The sequence below is a fragment of the Lampris incognitus genome, chromosome 5, assembly GCF_029633865.1.
Source record: "Lampris incognitus isolate fLamInc1 chromosome 5, fLamInc1.hap2, whole genome shotgun sequence".
NCBI lineage: Eukaryota > Metazoa > Chordata > Actinopteri > Lampriformes > Lampridae > Lampris > Lampris incognitus.
The window spans coordinates 63,109,739-63,129,289 of record NC_079215.1 but is presented as its reverse complement, the minus strand read 5'-3'; the positions used below and the strand labels follow the sequence as shown (position 1 = coordinate 63,129,289).

At 43.0% G+C, this 19,551-nt stretch overlaps 1 protein-coding gene across 1 annotated transcript in view; it reads left to right on the top strand.

Annotated features, from left to right (window-relative positions):
• LOC130113248 (immunoglobulin mu heavy chain-like) overlaps positions 1–19,551 on the top strand; it is a 192,585-nt gene that overhangs the window by 162,163 nt on the left and 10,871 nt on the right. The window contains exons 4-5 of the mRNA XM_056280816.1: positions 11,939–11,985; positions 13,378–13,677. Coding sequence (XP_056136791.1) covers positions 11,939–11,985; positions 13,378–13,677 — 347 coding nt within the window. The remainder of the gene's footprint in view (positions 1–11,938; positions 11,986–13,377; positions 13,678–19,551) is intronic.

The window sequence follows — 19,551 nt, the reverse complement described above, 5'->3', positions numbered from 1 at the left end:
GTTTTTTTTTCATTTGTTTGTCTGCTTGTTTGGTTATTGTGGAAGACAGTCATTTTTTAACATAGCTATTGCTTGATTCCTGTTTCAAACAATTTGTCAGTTTGATTGTTTCAGAGGTTGACCGGATGAAAAATGTCTCCAAAAGTGTGTTTTACCACCTGAAATATATCAATGAAGTAAATCAAATTTTCTGCCTCACTGACACAAAAAAAAGTCTTCTTTATGAGCAGAATGGACCACTAAAATGTGTTGCTTTCAAGCCTCCCCAAAAAGAAAATAGGAAAACTACAACATGTACATAATTTTGTTGCCAAGGTTTAGACTGGCAAGAAGAAGAGAGACCATATGGCTCATGTCTTATACTCTTTATACTAGTTACCAGCTGTGTCAAAATACATTTTACTATTACTCTATGGAATAATATGCTCCCAGAATATGTTGCTGTATGTCACTGATATCTTTAAACTCCCTTTTTAATAATCCAATAAATAAATAAATAAATAAAAAGCAAGGTGGGGCTGCTTTAACACTGAGCCAGAATTTCACTACTAACTAAAAACTTTTCAGTCTGGATTTCACTCAGTGACATTTTAGTGAGGCTTTTGATTGGCTCTGTTTATTATTTAACTTAATCTTGAAACTCCATAGCCTATTCTTCTTGTTTGGTTGATTATAATCTTTCAGTGCTCTGGTACTGATTATTTTCTTCTTGTTTTTATATTACTATTTCATTGATTTTGTTTTTTTCTTGTCTATGCGTGAATGTATAAAATGTGTTGTAGGTAAAGGTCGACTGATTTATGAGAAAAATAACAAGTTTTTCAGATCAGGTTGCTCAGAAAAGCCTGTGGCAGCTACAGACTGCAGCAGCTTAGGTTTTTGTAATGGTGTTTATCACTGTGAACTGGGGGATACACACAGTGATAAACACCATGACAAAAACCTCACATGAGAGACAAAGATCTGTACAAGCTTAGGATGTATATCAACAATTATTAGATAGCATTATATATATATATATACATACTAGTGAGTCAAGTAAACAATTTTTTTTTGCTTTCCTCCTTATTTGTTGAGCACTTTCTCTACTGATAAGTGTTTATTTTAACAAAATGATATATATATATATATATATATATATATCGTGTGTGTGTGTATGAGAATTTATATATAATCCAGCGATTCAAGTAAATTCTCTGAGACAGTACATGCCTGTTTCTCTCTCTCTCTTTGTCTCTCTCTCTGTCTCTCTCTCTCTCTCTCTCTCTCTCTCTCTCTCTCTCTATATATATATATATATATATATATATTTATGTTACTTTAATCCGGCCTTGGGCGTATGCTTTCTCCATTTGTGAGTATTGAAAGCGCCACTAGGATTTGTTTGGTATGAGCAACCAGCCAATATACAACTGACAGAGTCATGATTTTCAAATGTTTCCCAATGTGTCGAAATAGTTTCAGTAGAAAGAAGATTGGTGTTGCAAATGTGGCACTTGAATGGTGAAAAGCTATCGTTTTGTGAGGATTGTTGAGCAGGATGAGATTTGCTTAGGTGGGTCAGTAGAGTAGGAAGTACAGCAAAGTATGCAGAGGAAGAGGTTGGCAAAGAAGAAGTGGGATAGTCAGAGAGATGAAGAGGTTAGACACTAAGGAAGGAGAAAAAGACTTGTACCGATTGGCTAGACAGAGGGACCGAGCTGGGAAGGATGTGCAGCAGGTTAGAGCGATCAAGGATAGAGCTGGAAATGTGCTGACAAGCGAGGAGAGTGTGCTGAGGAGGTGGAAGGAGTACTTTGAGGGGCTGATGAATGAAGAACATGATAGAGAGAGAAGGTTGGATGATGAGGGGATAGTGAATCAGGAAGTGCTTTGGATTAGCAAGGAAGAAGTGAGGGCAGCTATGAAGAGGATGAAGAGTGGGACTGGGGGGAATAGCGTGATCCTCCCACGTGCTACGTCCCCCTGGCGAAACTCCTCACTGTCAGGTGAAAAGAAGCGGATGGTGACTCCACATGTATCGGAGGAGGCACGTGGCATTCTGCAGCCCTCCCGAATCGGCAGAGAAGGTGGGGAAAGAGTGGGGATGGGTACAGTTCGGGAGAAAAGGGGGGGGGGTCCAAAAATGAAAAAAGAGAAAAGAATGGGCAGACAAATACACTCACCAGCCACTTTATTAGGCACACCTGTCCAACTGCTCGTTAACGCAAATTTCTAATCAGCCAATCACATGGCAGCAACTCAATGCATTTAGGCATGTAGACATGGTCAAGACGATTTGCTGCAGTTCAAACCGAGCATCAGAATGGGGAAGAAAGGTGATTTAAGTGACTTTGAACGTGGCATGGTTGTTGGTGCCAGACGGGCTGGTCTGAGTATTTCAGAAACTGCTGATCTGCTGGGATTTTCACGCACAACCATCTCTAGGGTTTACAGAGAATGGTCCGAAAAAGAGAAAATATCCAGTGAGCGGCAGTTCTGTGGGCGAAAATGCCTTGTTGATGCCAGAGGTCAGAGGAGAATGGCCAGACTGGTTCGAGCTGATAGAAAGGCAACAGTAACTCAAATAACCACTCATTACAACCGAGGTATGCAGAAGAGCATCTCTGAATGCACAACACGTCGAACCTTGAGGCAGATGGGCTACAGCAGCAGCAGAAGTCCACACCGGGTGCCACTCCTGTCAGCTAAGAACAGGAAACTGAGGCTACAATTCGCACAGGCTCACCAAAATTGGACAATAGAAGATTGGAAAAACGTTGCCTGGTCTGATGAGTCTCGATTTCTGCTGCGACAGTCGGATGGTAGGGTCAGAATTTGGCGTCAACAACATGAAAGCATGGATCCATCCTGCCTTGTATCAACGGTTCAGGCTGGTGGTGGTGGTGTAATGGTGTGGGGGATATTTTCTTGGCACACTTTGGGCCCCTTGGTACCAATTGAGCATCGTGTCAACGCCACAGCCTACCTGAGTATTGTTGCTGACCATGTCCATCCCTTTATGACCACAGTGTTCCCATCTTCTGATGGCTACTTCCAGCAGGATAACGCGCCATGTCATAAAGCTCGAATCATCTCAGACTGGTTTCTTAAACATGACAATGAGTTCACTGTACTCAAATGGCCTCCACAGTCACCAGATCTCAATCCAATAGAGCACCTTTGGGGTGTGGTGGACCGGGAGATTCGCATCATGGATGTGCAGCCGACAAATCTGCAGCAACTGCGTGATGCTATCATGTCAATATGGACCAAACTCTCTGAGGAATGTTTCCAGTACCTTGTTGAATCTATGCCACGAAGGATTAAGGCAGTTCTGAAGGCAAAAGGGGGTCCAACCCGGTACTAGCAAGGTGTACCTAATAAAGTGGCCAGTGAGTGTATATTTTGCAGTTCACCTTTATTGATAGCCTACATTTAGCAAAAAAATAAATAATAATAATTGAAAAATACATCGATATTCGGGCCCAGCCTTAGAAGTTATTTATCTGTATGAATATCCATACAATACTACTGAGTAATTCACAAACTTGTGTTTTACTTGTCTAAACTACAGTAGCACCCCCCCAAACCCCATCCCCCATCCCACAGGTCAGACAACCACCACCACAAGTAAATGGTCAACCCGTGGAAAACACTGAAATGCCATAATGACCAAAAATAACATGAAGTGCACAGATCTGTATCTTTTTTAGGTTTTAAGTTTTATTTTTAGCTTTTTTATGCAGGGAATGTGGACCAAGCATGCAACATATTTACAATGATGCCCTGCTGGAGGGCTGTTGGGTATCACTTGTGGTCACCCTAACAGTAACTGCTGAAGAAGGAGTGTTTGTATTTCTTTCTTTCTCTCTTGTATTTATTTTGTATTTATTTCTCCCAGCCATGGCTGGGAGGAATAAATACATAAGTTATGTTCATATGTATGTGAAGTTTAACTTATTTATAAGTATGAAGGTGCAATATCAATTCTGCATATTAAGTGAAACATAAGCAATAAGCTACAAAGTCAAAACAGGCAAAACATGATGGAGTCTCGGAACAGAAACTGAATAAAGTGTGCATACGTTGTGGTTGTGGGAGCAAGGCATAAGGCAACTTCCTCACTGGTTAATGTTTATGTAACAGACAGGAAACAATCTTCACCACACCAGGTGCTTCCGCTTCATGTCAACAAATTGGAACTTCACGTTGAAACAAAGGCAGCAACCAAGGGTTCTAACTCCGAGACTGAAAATGCTGCAACACCAGAAAATATTACAATATCTGTCTCAACCAAGTTTATTGTGATTTTAATTATCCAATCACATTGTTGCAACAGGCAAGCTAGTGGGTTGTTTATGTTATGTCACTTTTTGCAATTGTTCTTTTCACTATATAAGGTATGTTAAATCACCATGTTAATATATTATGGCATACCTGATCGTATCCACTTAAACTGTAATGCCCTGACTACAGGAGTGTGATATAGCCTGGACACTAATATGAGCCCTGAGTAGATAGTTGGTTTATTGTCCTTGAAAGCAAATTGCTTTTCAAGTCAGGTGCATCAAACAGGATACACATAAGAAAGACAATATACTGTAAGACAACAATGATTTTAGAGACAGGTATCAATGACAATGATTCAATACTTTTCCCCTATAGTTGCTGTCCATGCAAACTGTTAATGCTAACGCTAACTAGTGCTACTCTAGTTGCTGTCCATGCAAACTATTAATGCTAACGCTGACTAGTGCTACTCTAGTTGCTGTCCATGCTAACTGTTAATGCTAACTCTAACTAGTGTTACTCTAGTTGCTGTCCATGCTAACTGTAAATGCTAACTCTAACTAATGCTACTCTAGCTGTCCATGCTAACTGTTAATGCTAACTCTAACTAGCGCTACTCTGGTTGCTGTCCATGCTAACTGTTAATGGTAACTCTAACTAGTGCTTTCACCATCATGACGTTTTAGCTGACGACTGATTGTCATTCAGATAACTGTCTTTTATCCATTTTATGCAATGATTATGGTATAACCCTAATAACAATGTAATAATACACATACACCTTACGAGGAACAACCATTTATTGACATCAAACACTGGAACATATAAATATATGACATTTTTCTTTGCCTTTTAGGTTTTGTAATCACTTTTGTAGACAAAGCCCATTACTGAACTAGACAAAGAAATGACATATTGCTTCCTCCAAGTTATTGAGCTCTCCTTTTTTATTTGGCTTAAAACCAAAATGTGTCCACAGGGGTGCAGTTGTTTTTGGCTTTGTTACTACAGCTTGACCTAAATACGTTCATTTCAGTAGCTGGCGTAGTTTGAGATCGTTTGATAATGTTTCACCCCATACTCTGCTGCAATATTTGTTTTAAATAACTTTGTGGTGGAGTAGCTATAGTCATTCTCATCTACAAGTTTCAGTTTAACTGGCTATAGTGACTGGCTTTTGCAAAACAAGACTTTTTTGGGGGGTTAAGGAAATGTATTAATTAAAGCCTCTGCAGTGTGCTCTGACTTGGTGAGTTGAACTATTTCAGTTCTTTGCACAAGCGTAGTGATCATTAGCAGTTCATCTCCATGTAACATGATCGGTTGTGTTGCCTTATTGGAAAGCATCCCTATGATTTCTTTTCTCGCTAATTGCCTTTGTGCCAAATCTAAAATCTACCTAATTGAAAACTGGAATACCTAACACTACAGCTGAATCAAATTAACCACCGGGCAGAATAGAAAACTAGCAGTACTGGAGATCGCTGAAGAATGGATTGAAAACTACTAGTATAGAGAGTCCTGTCAAAACTATCAGTCAGCTTAGCAAGCATTGAGTTTGCACAACCAGTGTATTGTACATGAGTGTGAGGGCAGTGACTGAGTAAACATACAAAACCATTAGATAAACCTTTAAAATGTAACTTCAGGTAATAATAAACAGACTGCAAATCCAAAATATTAGCACAGCTTAGTGTGCTACAGGCATCCAAGCATTTTTCTAAACTTCTCCATCTTGAAAAGATTGGTATTCAAGGAGGGGTATTCACAGTTTATTTATCAAATATTGGTCCTGCCTGCTCTGCCCAGCCCCTGCCTTCAGTCGTTGGTCTGTTTCCAGGGAACACCGCTTGGCTTTCTGCTCCCCGGTTTGGTCAAGGTCCCCTCCCCTATGAGCTCTTGCCGTGGACCCAATGTTTCCTGTCTGCTCCTCACTCTGCCAGCCTCTCATCTTGCCTGGCATTAAAAGACTTATTTTACTGAAACCCTGCCTTGAGTCTGTCTGTGTTGGCATATTGGGTTCAGTCTTGCAGCCCCAGTTAACGGTACGATCTGGCCAGTATGGACGCAGCCACCACAGACGGGCCCCAGCAAGCGCTCGCCAATCAGGACATACTACTCGGGTAGCATGACAAGACCCTGAGACCTGTTATGGACCAAATCAGTGCCGTTGTGCAGTCCCTCATTGACCTCCAAAGCAATGTGGCTGCCCTGAACTTCCCTGTAGTGTCCAGTTCCACACCCCTGTCTCGCAAACCATCTATCCCTGCTCCTGAGATATATGATGGTGATCTCAGGGGTTTGCCAAGCCTTTCTGTTGCAGTGTTCTCTAGTTTTGGAACAACAACCTCATACATATGTATGCCAGTGAGAGAGAGCAAAAATCACTTATGTGATTGGTTTGCTCCGAGGTCCCAAGTTTGCCTGGGCAACCGCGGTGTGGGAGAGGCAAACCACTGTCTGCGCCATGTATGCCAGCTTCACTCTGGAGATGAGGAAGGTTTTTGATCATCCAGTTCGAGGTAAGGATGCAACAAGGCAGCTCATGTCTCTCCGGCAGGGTAACTGTAGTGTGGCCGAAATTGAATTCCGGGCTCTCGTCGTGGAGAGAAGCTGGATTCATGAGTCTCTCCAGGAGACGTTTCAACATGGGCTTAAAGAAAACATCAAGGATGAGTCGTGTCCCGGGCGGAGCCTAGTGGGCTCAATGAACTCATTGCTTTAGCCATCCGAATTGATAACCACCTTCAGGAGCACCAAAGGGAGAAGGCAAAAGCAGTCTGCTTTTGTCTCCTCCATGCCTATTTCATCTGTATTGATTGCTTCTGTTCCCCAGACTCCACCCAACCAGGAACCCATGCGGCTGGGCCGGACTCGCCTTTCCACAGAGCAATGTCAGTGGTCGTTCAACCTGAGGAGTTGTCTATACTGCTTGTCTATACTGTTGTCTATAGCCGCTGGCCAGTGCACCCAGCAAGAGTCGGCTCGGCAGTTGTGGGAGAGATACTGCTGAGCTGAACCACTTACTCCTCCCTCTCTCGCCATCAACTGGATGCCACTTTGGTGTGGCGGGGCCAGCATTGTTCTCTGTCTGCTCTTCTTGACTCCAGTGCTGATGCGAGTTTTTTTAGGCCAGCAAGTGGCCAGACAGTTCACTCTGGACACCACTCCCATCGACCCGCCTCTGGAGGCCAACTCTCTAAATGGCCTTGCCCATGTCATGGAGAAGACCATTCCTGTCCTCCTCCATCTCTCCGGCTACCACCAGGAAAAGATCAGTTTTCACATCATTGACAGCCCCCATTTTCCCGTAGTTCTTGGGCACCCGTGCTTGAAACTCCCCAACCCATACTTCAACTGGATCATGGGTAGGGTTAATGCATGGAGTTAATTTTGCCATTGTAACTTTTTGCACTCAGCCTCTGCTCCAACTCTCCCCAGTTTGCAGTATTTTCCTGAGCCACTAGACCTCTCCACAGTTCCCTCAGTATATCATGATCTATCCTCAGTTTTTAGCTAACACCAGGCTCTGTCTCTACCTCCCCGCCGGCCCTATAACTGTGCCATAGACTTGGAACCTGGAGTGCCTCTGCTCAGCAGCTGGCTTTACAACCTCTCCTGGCCGGAACAAGAGGCCATGGAAACATACATTTGTGACTCCCTGGCTGGAGAGATATATGCCCCTCTTCTTCTCCAGTGGATGCAGGGTTTTTCTTTGTAAGTAAGAAAGATGGCCCACTTAGACCGTGCATTGTCTTTCACAGCCTTAATCAGATTACTGTTAAGAACAAATATCCGTTGCCACTAATCAGCTCTGCTTTTTTCTCCCTCCACGGTGCCGTGGTGTTTTCTTTCTAAGTGGGATCTCAGCAATGCCTACTACCTTGTGTGCATGCGAGAGGGGGATGAATGAAAAATGGTATTTAAAAAACTTCTCCGACACTTTAAGTACCTAATTATGCCATTCGGCCTGATGAATGCACCTGCTGTGTTCCAAGTCCTGATAAAGTCGGAGGGTAAAGTTGCAGTGCCATCGGTGCAGGCCAACCTACAAGGCTGCTGGCGCATCTGGAATCAGGCCTGCGCTGCCCTGCTCCATGTCTCCACCCAGTCCCAGGTTAACCGTCACCGCACCCCAGCTCCTGCGTATGTCCCTGATCAAGAGGTGTAGCTTTCCACCAAGGACCTGCTGCTGAAGGTGGAATCCAAGAAGCTCTCTCACCACTTCGTTGGTCCTTTCCCAGTGGACAAGGTTATTAACCCAGTGGCAGTACGGCTCAAACTCCCAGCCGTCCTTCAGGTGCACCCCATGTTCCATGTCTCCCATCTGAAGCCCGTCTTCTCCAGTCCCTTGTTCCCCCCAGCAGTGGCCCCTCCATGCATGGGATGGCAGCCCAGTATATCCCATCCGGTGGCTTCTGGACGTACTCCATCGGGGCCACCCTGTAGTAACTGGTGGATTGGGGGGGATATGGTCCTGAGGAATGCTGCTGGGTCCCTCAAAATCACATCCTGGACCTTCCGCTCATCCGAGCTTTCCATGAGCTCCATCCTGACAACCCCGTGGGGGGGGGGGTGACAAGCCTGTGGGGGGGCCCTCCCAGGACTCACCCTCTTTGACCCAGTCTCCCTAATTGTCTCCCTTATCTTGGCTACTCCCCCTGCCCTAGTTTCGCTGTCTCCTGTTTGTGTGTGTATGTGTCTTCAGGATTGGAGGCAGGTGTTTGGCAAGCAGAGCAGAGGTACACCACCTGCATCTCATTTACAGCAATCAACCCTACCCCTTATGTACCCAGCCTTGCCACATCCACCTTGTCAGACCGTAGTGCCTGCGCAGTTCAGCCTACACTTCTGGCCTTTATGTTGCGACATTGCCTGTTTCCTCATCTAGACCCAGCTCCCCATGTTTCCCACAGTCCTGCCTGCTCTGCCCAGCCCCTGTCTCCGGTCGTTAGTCTGTCTGTGTCGGCATATTGGGTTCAGCCTTGCAGCCCCGGTTAACATGAATTGTTTTTGTTTTTCTGGAATCTCTAAAAGTGCTGTTGTTGTTGGCTTTGGGCAAGAAATTCAACTTTTAAATGGAAAATAGATTGTCTTGACTAAAACTTACCAATGTCATGTGACCAGTGTGAAAGGTCACATGACCAGACCAGCTTACTACCTGCTTGGTAGAGGCTAGTTCCCATCGATGCAGAGAACGGTCAACTGAGCATGCGCAAGTACTCGTTGCCTCCGTTGTTTGGGTAGGTTAAGGTTAGGGCTAGGGCGGGGTTAGGGTTAAAGTTAACTAATCAGACGCAGAGTAGGGGTGGGTCTTCCTAGAATCCTAGCGCCTGGATGCTACGCAGGGCGTGTGGAGGCATGGTAGAGGCATTTCGCGCATGCTCAGTTGACCGTTCTCTACTCCATTTCCGTTCTCTGCATCGATGGGAACTAGCCTCTACCCTTCCTGCTTGTGCCTCAGGAAGAAGATGTCTTCCTCAGACTTCTACAAAAGGAAGTAAGTGAAACACCTTAATTAACAGATAGAACTATAATATTTGGTACATATATTCTTTAAAGGCTGTACTACTGAAATATATTGAGAATTGTACTCCTGCATATATATTTTGGTCGTAAGAGGTGTAAATTTGTTAATGGTCCCAATTGTGACCGCAGCCCAGTATCACGCCAAAACATGTAATTCACCCGCCGGTCCAACGTGTCAATGTCACGGTTTGCCTCGCTCAGGCGTGAAAAGTACACGCGTATATGACGGTGCAATGCCAGCAGGGGGCGATGATTAGCACAATGCCAGCAACTCCCCACGGAGGAAAAGAAGCATGCAGCATTTTCCAAAATCCCTCCCCATCAGGTATACGTGGCTGCTATATTTTTTTAAATATTTTTTCTGTTGCTTATGAGTGTTGTCATGTTAATTACATTTCATTTGGCGGTAGAGAGTCGACCCCTAACCCTAATCATCGCCCCCTGCTGGCACTGCACCTTCAGACACGCGTGTACTTTTCACGCCTGAGCAAGGCAAACCGTGACCCTGACACATTGGACCGGCGGGTGTATTACAGGTAGACTATGAATGGCGATGCAGAGGTGAACTCTCTGGAGGATGAGACAGATGTCCATGAGAACTAATTGGTGTTCCCCACCTCCCACTCCTGCAGTCAATCCATCTGATAGATGACTCAAAGGCCAACAGCAACCCTTCCTACAAAGTACAGCCCATCTTCAGTGCACTGAATGAGTCTTACAAAACGATGCCATAGTCAAAATGGTTGTCGGTTGACGAAATTATGATACTTATTGTGGCAGGCATGTTGCAAGCATTCATCAGGGGCAAAACAATCCGGTTTGGATATAAATTGTGGAGCCTAGCACCCTTTGCTGCATGGCATCCCCTCTTTTTCTACTATCACTATCCAATGAAAGCAGAAAATTCCAAAAAAAAAATCCTGACAGATTCGTTGGACTATAATGACATAAATTCAGTGTTCAATACGAAGCCCCGTCGTCTCCTGCTGTAATCATCAGAAGTAAGCTAATGTACAATTTCAGACTGTAGTAGCCTATTTCAATGTTAATGTTTATTCGGGTTTTGGTTTACTGTTTATTGCTCCAAAGGGGTGTGGTTAGCGCGGTCGCCTCACAGCAAGAAGGTCCTGGGTTCGAGCCCCGGGGTAGTCCAACCTTGGGGGTCGCCCGAGGTCATCCACTGTGTGGCGTTTGCATGTTCTCCCCGTGTCTGCGTGGGTTTCCTCCAGATGTTCCGGTTTCCTCCCACAGTCCAAAGACATGTAGGTCAGGTGAATTGGCCGTACTACATTGTCCCTAGGTATGAATGTGGGTGTATCGGCCCTGTGTGATGGCCTGGTGGCCTGTCCAGGGTGTCTCCCTGCTTGCCGCCCAATGACTGCTGAGACAGGCTCCAGTATCCCCGCGACCCTGAGAGCAGGATAAGCGGTATGGATAATGGATGACACCTTTTATTTTACTTTTACAGTGTTGGATTGTACGTGGTGTCTAGTTTCCATGTCCCGGCTTCTGTTGGTCATAAATCAATGAGCCACCCTCACATGAGCTTGCCAACGGCAGTTTTTGTGTTATTGTAAGTTGAAACGTGTTACGTGAACAACAGTAATAGTTATGAAGTAAATTCTAACCATGTCTCATTCTTCTGTGTTGCATATGTTGCTGTTATGATTTTAAATGTGTAAATCGGTCTAACTGAACAGTTTGTATGAATTCTGACTACACTGTTTTCCACCGGTCACTATTGTGACCGAGTATAAAACCTAATATTTCACCAACTTATCCAACAAATAATCAAAAAGGGCATCAAGTTTGTGTGTTGGGGAGGTCAAAGGAGTAAAATGCATGTACTCAAATTGCAAAGAAACATTTGGGAATAAACCGGTTAATTTCCTCAAAGCTTCATATTTTGTACAATAAGCCATTAGCACATCCAGTGTGGGTTTTTCTAGTTCTGTGTTTTTTCTGTATTTTGTTAAACATCAGTTTGTGACGTGTCTAAATAGACCCAATCAGAGACACAGAAGTAAACGAGAACACATTCCTGAAATGGCCAAGTGCCACGGATAACGTAGAGTCGAGTCTTTTGTGGGCACTGGTTTTTGTACAGAGTTACTGTGACGTTACTGCACTGTGACACTTATTTTGCCTACTGGGGAAAAGGCACGGTGGTCACGGTCTCATCAGGTAAGAGAAACTCTTATTTCTGATAACACACACACATCTTCATTTCTTCAACATAACACATTTTAGGGTAGAAGCAAGTTTGGAATTTGTGGTGTTTTTCTGTTGGGATTAAGTAGAGATGAAATGAAACGACTGCACCTATATAATCTGGCGGTCACATGTTGCTACTGTAAAACAGTAGTTTTACTGCTCATTTACAATCTCATTTATCAGCAGTTGCAAAATGTTCTGTGCTGTTATAGTTGCCGGTCCACGGCACTACCGATGTGGATACTAGGTAGTGATAATGCCGGTAACGGTAGTTCTGGTTGGCCGTGTGAAATGAATTGTGTAATGATGATAGCTGGGTGTTAACTACTCACTAGTAACCGTTTCATCAGGTAAGACTTTTAACATCATGCACAGTTTGAAACCCACACTGATTATTTGCTCAGGATTTAGATTTCTCTACTTTGTGTTTGAGCGGCCAGAGGCAGTTTGGTTGTGTTGAGTTGGCAAATGTCAGGTTCAGATTTCTGCCGTTGCAACGTAATGTGTTTAAAATGTTAATTAAGTGTAAAGATACGCAGCACAGTGCTGTCATTATTATCACTATTATCGTTATAGAATAGCTTACTTAGGAAAGTACGAACTAGCAAGCGTTTTTCTTTTTTTTCTCACTTAAGTTTTTAAAAAGACATGAACAGAACAGTAAAATATACAAACCGATAGAAATAATAATGAAAAATAACAGTAAATAGTTGTCTGGAAATATTTCAATATTCAAACAAATATTTTAATTAGGCATTAATTTAGTCGGTGTCATTTCTCATATAAATGTTCAATTTTTCACAGTTCTTTTTAAATATATTCTAGCAAGCGTTTTGCAGTGATAAATATTCCTCTTTTATATCTAATTGCTGGTAAAATCAAAGCAAAAGGTATTTTCTGTGTATTTGCTACCAGACGGCCTTCACCAAAGCCGAGCTTATCCAGGGGAAACTTCAGTTTAAAAAGCAGAATGCAGTGTTTCAGCTGTGTAAAATGTGGAAATTAAAATGGGTTGTGTGATGTGCAGTATAAGCTACAGCAATGCCTAAGCCGATATTTGACAGTGTCACAGATTCCTCTCTGGTTTTCCAAAGCCTGAGTTAACCAACACTTTTTATGTAGTTTGAGGAATGTTCAGGGGACTTTGTTGAGTACATAAATGGTAAAAAATATTACTTTCAATATACTGCTTACTGGTGTGAAACTAACACGACCTTTGTTATCACAGGGAGGTTGTTGTGCCCCTGTTCTAGTCGAGCAACACTAGAATGTGTGTGACTTCCTGCAGGAGGACTTGTCAGTAAGAGAGACATGTAATGTGTGTATTGCTGTTGTAAGGACGGTTTGTCTCTCCTCTGTCAGCCACACCAAAGGCCCCTACTGTGTTTCCTCTGGAGCAATGTGGCCCCGAGACCGGAGACACCGTGACTCTCGGCTGCCTCGCCACCGACTTTACACCCGCCTCACTGGGCTTCAGATGCACCAACGCTGAGGGAGTTGCCCTGCCTGATGTACTTCAGTACCCCGCTGTTGAGAAAAACAGGGCTTACTTTGGAGTCAGTCGGGTCCGCGTGCAGCGAGACTACTGGGACGCCAGGAAAGTTGTCAACTGTGTTGTTGAGCATTCAGCAGGACAAAAACAATGCCGCCTTCAGAAGAAAGGTGAGTTACTTGTAGATGATGAAAAACTCAAAACACTTTTTAATCCAACATGTGAGTTGGTTTAAATTACATTTATTAGATCAGTACTTCGCGTATAATGAAGAAATTTCTGTTAAGTATTTTTTACAATTATCTTTTCCTTACAGAAATGTTTAATTGTCTTCTATATTTCTAAACAGAAATGATTTCTAATGCAAAAGTGTATGTGCAGAAAAAATTCATAAATATATTGGATTTGACAAAATATAAGAAAAAAATGTAACAAACAGAATATCTTATGTCATCCAGTTGTTTTTTTAAGTGACCAAAGTAAAAACAAGGTTCAGTATTGAAATCAATAACTGATTTAGGTGTCTTAGAAATATCTGCAAAGTTACAAAGCTATGTTGTTGTAAGAGAGATTGGAACAGGAACAAAGGAAACACAAAGAACCTCATGATAGTTGTAATTCCATGTTATTCAAGTTGTACTGCGTCAGTGGCAGGTTGCAGCAAGTTGTACTGCGTCAGTGACAGGTTGCGGCAAGTTGTACTGCGTCAGTGGCAGGTTGCGGCAAGTTGTACTGCGTCAGTGGCAGGTTGCGGCAAGTTGTACTGCGTCAGTGGCAGCTTGCGGCAAGTTTTACTGCGTCAGTGGCAGCTTGCGGCAAGTTTTACTGCGTCAGTGGCAGCTTGCGGCAAGTTTTACTGCGTCAGTGGCAGCTTGCGGCAAGTTTTACTGCGTCAGTGGCAGCTTGCGGCAAGTTTTACTGCGTCAGTGGCAGGTTGCGGCAAGTTGTACTGCGTCAGTGGCAGGTTGCGGCAAGTTGTACTGCGTCAGTGGCAGGTTGCGGCAAGTTGTACTGCGTCGGTGGCAGGTTGCGGCAAGTTGTACTGCGTCAGTGGCAGGTTGCGGCAAGTTGTACTGCGTCGGTGGCAGGTTGCGGCACGTTGTACTGCGTCGGTGGCAGGTTGCGGCAAGTTGTGCTGTGTCGGTGACAGGTTGCGGCAAGTTGTATTGTGACAATGGCAAGTTGCACTGCGACAGTGACAAGTTGCAGCAAGTTGTACTGCGACAGTGGCAAGTTGTACTGCAACAGTGACAAGTTGCAGCAAGTTGTACTGCAACAGTGGCAAGTTGCGGCATGTTGTACTGCGTCAGTGGCAGGTTGCGGCAAGTTGTATTGCGACAATGGCAAGTTGCACTGCGACAGTGACAAGTTGCAGCAAGTTGTACTGCGACAGTGGCAAGTTGTACTGCAACAGTGACAAGTTGCAGCAAGTTGTACTGTGACAGCGGCAAGTTGCAGCAAGTTGTACTGTATCAGTGGCAAGTTGCAGCAAGTTGTACTGTATCAGTAGCAAGTTGTACTGCGACAGTGGCAGGTTGCAGCAAGTTGTACTGTATCAGTAGCAAGTTGTACTGCAACAGTGACAAGTTGCAGCAAGTTGTACTGCGTCGGTGGCAGGTTGTACTGCAACAGTGACAAGTTGCAGCAAGTTGTACTGTATCAGCGGCAAGTTGCAGCAAGTTGTACTGTATCAGTAGCAAGTTGTACTGCGACAGTGGCAGGTTGCAGGAAGTTGTACTGTATCAGTGGCAAGTTGCAGCAAGTTTTACTGTATCAGTAGCAAGTTGTACTGCGACAGTGGCAGGTTGCAGCAAGTTGTACTGTATCAGTAGCAAGTTGTACTGTGACAGTGGCAAGTTGCAGCAAGTTGTACTGTATCAGTGGCAAGTTGCAGCAAGTTGTACTGTATCAGTAGCAAGTTGTACTGCGACAGTGGCAGGTTGCAGCAAGTTGTACTGTATCAGTAGCAAGTTGTACTGCGACAGTGACAAGTTGCAGCAAGTTGTACTGCGACAGTGGCAGGTTGTGGCAAGCTGAACATTGCTGGAAAGGAAAGGCTTAAGCTTGCCCATGCAAACCGAGATACTGGCTCGTATTTTTTCCTCTCTTTCCATCCTAACGTAGGCCATCTGCACTTAACATATGCACCGTGTAGTAATATGTCTGCTTCCTTCCATCTACTTGCATAATCCTTTGGTTTTCTTATTGTTGTCTTCCTGCACTTTGTTTCACCAACAATCACAGTTCAAAATCCTGTTTAGTACAGCTGCCGTGGCATGGAAATCTTCTTACCGCAGTATTAGAGGAGAGTAATATTGCAGGTTTAATAATATTACAAGTCGTGGGGGGGTCAGTGCAGCCGTTCCAGACTCGCGTTTACACCAACACGTACAACGAATGTACAACACATACATCAACAAGTGTCAAAATCCCTCTTTAAGAAATGTTAATAGGCAGAAGATAGCTATCAAATGTCAACAACAAGCGGGCTTAACCTAAATACTTATTTACCCGCTCATTTATATTCTGTTCACATGGGGCTTTTAATTTTTGGGGAGGCCCAGTAATTTCTTATAATTGCAGAGATAATTTGTGATTTGGAGTTGTGTTACCTGCCCCCTGCTTGACCCCATTCAAAACGGGATTATCAGGCTAACTGATGGACTTTCTGGTCATAATTCGACAAGCGTGTTCATGGCATGTGCAACTCAAATACACCACAAAATGTTGAATATTTAACAGGTCTACCACAAGAAGTCACAATCAGTTGGTATCAAACTTGCAAATCGTAAAAACAAATTAGTATGTCAGTTGCATCGCATTGCCTAAAAAGTAAAGCCATGTTTACTGGGGGAGTGTGTGATTTAAGTCAAGAAACTATTTGGAGCCACTTGGCAAGCCAGTTCTCCAGAAGGCTAAAGTAGTCCAGTTGAAATGCACCACACAATTATGTAAAAGCATGTGGTACAGTTAGTTGTTAGGCTGAATTTGACTTGTTACTTGTTTTTTTTCTCCTCACAGATGTGCATTTAGTTGTGGTTTCTATTTGGTTTGTCTGTTGTAGTTTCAGAGGAAGTTGAGCCTCTTAGTGTTAACTGAATGAGGGACACTGAGAGGACAAAGAGAGCAGATTGTGCACAATGTTGGGCAGTGAAGCTCTCAGAGAATATGGGAAAGGCTGCTAGGATGGTGATGAGGTTGTTGTTGCAGGCCGACTGTTTAGTCAAGGGCAGGTTTCCAGCTGTGTGGGACTCTGTCAGTGTTAGCTTGTATGTACAGTCAATGGATATGCAGAAGCATGTACTGAAGCCCCACCCCCTTATTGATTTTGTATATGTTGTAAATTTTAAAAAAATCCACATTTACACTCTAGTGACAACCAAACATGTTGGGGGGGGGGTGACCAGTTTAAGCTCTTACTAACACGGCATAAAAAGTTAATGAATATAGTTTTAGTCTCTTACTCTCCACTTTAGCACATGTATTGCCCTTAGCTTCTGCATATATATCATTCTCTGCTTCTGCATACATATATCTGTGTATGTTTGTTTTTCAGTCGAGTTTCATCAGTTGCCAACTCTTAACGTGTTGATCTCTCCTGAGATGAAGAATGAGAGATCAGCTTCCTTCTCCTGCTTTGCCACTGATTTTTCACCAAATGCTCATGAAATCAAATGGCTCAGAGACGATGAGGAAATCCGTGACAAAATCTCTGAGATCCAGACCTCCTTTGAGCCCAAACGTAATGAGAATGGGACTTTGTACAGTGTCGTAAACTATCTCCAGGTTGATAAAAGTGCTTGGACGGAATCGGAAGCCAAGATTACATGTGTGTTTAAGCAAAAAGAAGAAAATGTCAACAAATCTGTGCCCTATAATACCACACCGGGTGAGTAAACCTATGGAAAGCAGAAATGATCATAATTGCAATTCTAATGATTTCCCAGCTGTAACAGTTCAGTCTTGCTTAACCACTCTTCTCTCTACAGGTTCCACCACATGTACTGACCCATGTGTATATGTTGACATTGAGATCTTGCCCCTCAGTTTGGAAGACCTGTTTCTGAACAAAAAAGCAAAACTTGTTTGTGAAGTGCTGGAAAAACAAGGATCCGTTGAGTCTGTTGAGTGGCAGGACAAAGATGGGAAACCTTTAAACAAGGACAGTCATAAGAGCAGCCGAGGACCCCACAACCTCTACAGAATTGAAGTGGATGTCCTGTTTGAGGAGTGGAGCGAGGGGATGGAATATTATTGTGTTGTTGAACACAAAGACTTATTTCAAGCTGTAAGGGAGCGTTTTCAAAGGGACAAAGGTGAGAATGTTTTTGGTTACAGTACATGAAAGACTAACAATGTATTGTGCTGTCATTTAGTGCATGTTTTACATATAATATATTTTAATATTAAATGTCAAATATGTTAACATATCTATAAAATATACACAAGATTGCTTATGGCAGGAAACAGGCTTGTGCTGTCTGTCTCATAAAGAATTTACTTGAATTACTGGATTATTTATATACACACACACACACACATATATATGTTTGTGTGAAGCATTCTCAGTTCTGGCACTAAGTTGTGATTGTTCTCTCATGCTTGCAGGAGAAACGATTAAGCGTCCATCTGTTTTTCTGCTGAGTCCAGTAGAACAAACTAGTAATGACGTGGTGATCCTGACTTGCTATGTGAAAGATTTCTACCCCAAGGAGCTTGTAGTGTCTTGGCTTGTTGATGATGTGGCAGCAGATCCAGCTACCTATACATTCAATACCACAAATCTTTTAGAAAACAGCGGATTCTACTCTGTATATAGTGAGCTTACGTTGAGCTTGGACCTTTGGAAGAAAAATGACAAGGTGTTCAGCTGCGTTGTCTACCACGAGTCTATGATGAAAACAACAGGAGTCATTATTAGGTCCTTTGTACAAAACACCAATGAAAAACCCAACCTGGTTAACGTCAGCCTTAACATCCCTCAAATTTGCAAGGCCGAGCAGATGTGATGTTGTGTCCATGTGTGTTTTGCTATGCGTGTGTTTTGTTTGTTGCCTGTGATATGACATGCTGTTTGTCTTTAAATGCAGAACTAAAATCAAAATAAAAAAAGATTTACTTCAGGACTGTTTTGATGTATGTTCAATTCAGTTTGTATCCTTATTTCAACATTTTTGCAATGCCATATGTTTAGTTAACATACAAGTTGAAGAAAGTACACATCAGATGGAGGTATCAGCATACCAGCAGCTTAAAGTATAGTGACCAGTAGGCCATAGACATGTTTATATGCAAAATTAAATGCTCTAAAATGAAGCGTCTGATACTCATCACTGACCATAAAAATGAAAAATCCCCCAAACAGCCTAACAAGTAAAGCCTAAATGACACTAATCTTAACAACTACATGACTAGATGACTAATAATAACTTATTAGTTGTTGTTTTCTGTTGTTATGGTGCATTTATTTGTACTGTATTGTCTTGTCTCATGTGCCTGTGTTACCTCTGTTGGTTTTAGCCTGTCAAAATAGATATCTTTTCAAGAACTAAATCACTTAGCCTGGGCTCCTAATACATCACTGTGTTTTAAGGACTCACAATAGTACTCCACAAGCCAAGCCACATGCATGCCATTATCTTTTCTTTTTCTTTTTCTTTTGTAAAGAAGGGTCTTTCTAGAGCAAGTCAGGAATCACTGTTTTTGCCAACATCTCCATTTTATTATACAAATATGTATTGTGGACTTAGGACTAAGGTCAAAAGTATTGTTCAGTTAGTAATCCATAATACACAAATGGAGAGCTGGGAATGAAAAGACGTAAGGCAGTCTGGTCACTGCCTCTTGCACGCCTGAGTATTAGTTTCAAATACAGTCAAGTCCAAAGAATAAGCACACAAGAAGCACACAAAACCCTTACACCATGTGCACTAGTTAAAGCTGCAGAATAAACCATGTTCTTTGTAAGGCAACAGAATCAGTGTGAATGAGAAGACAGCTTCTGGGTATATTTTCTGCGAGTGTACAAAGGGCACCAGGAACAG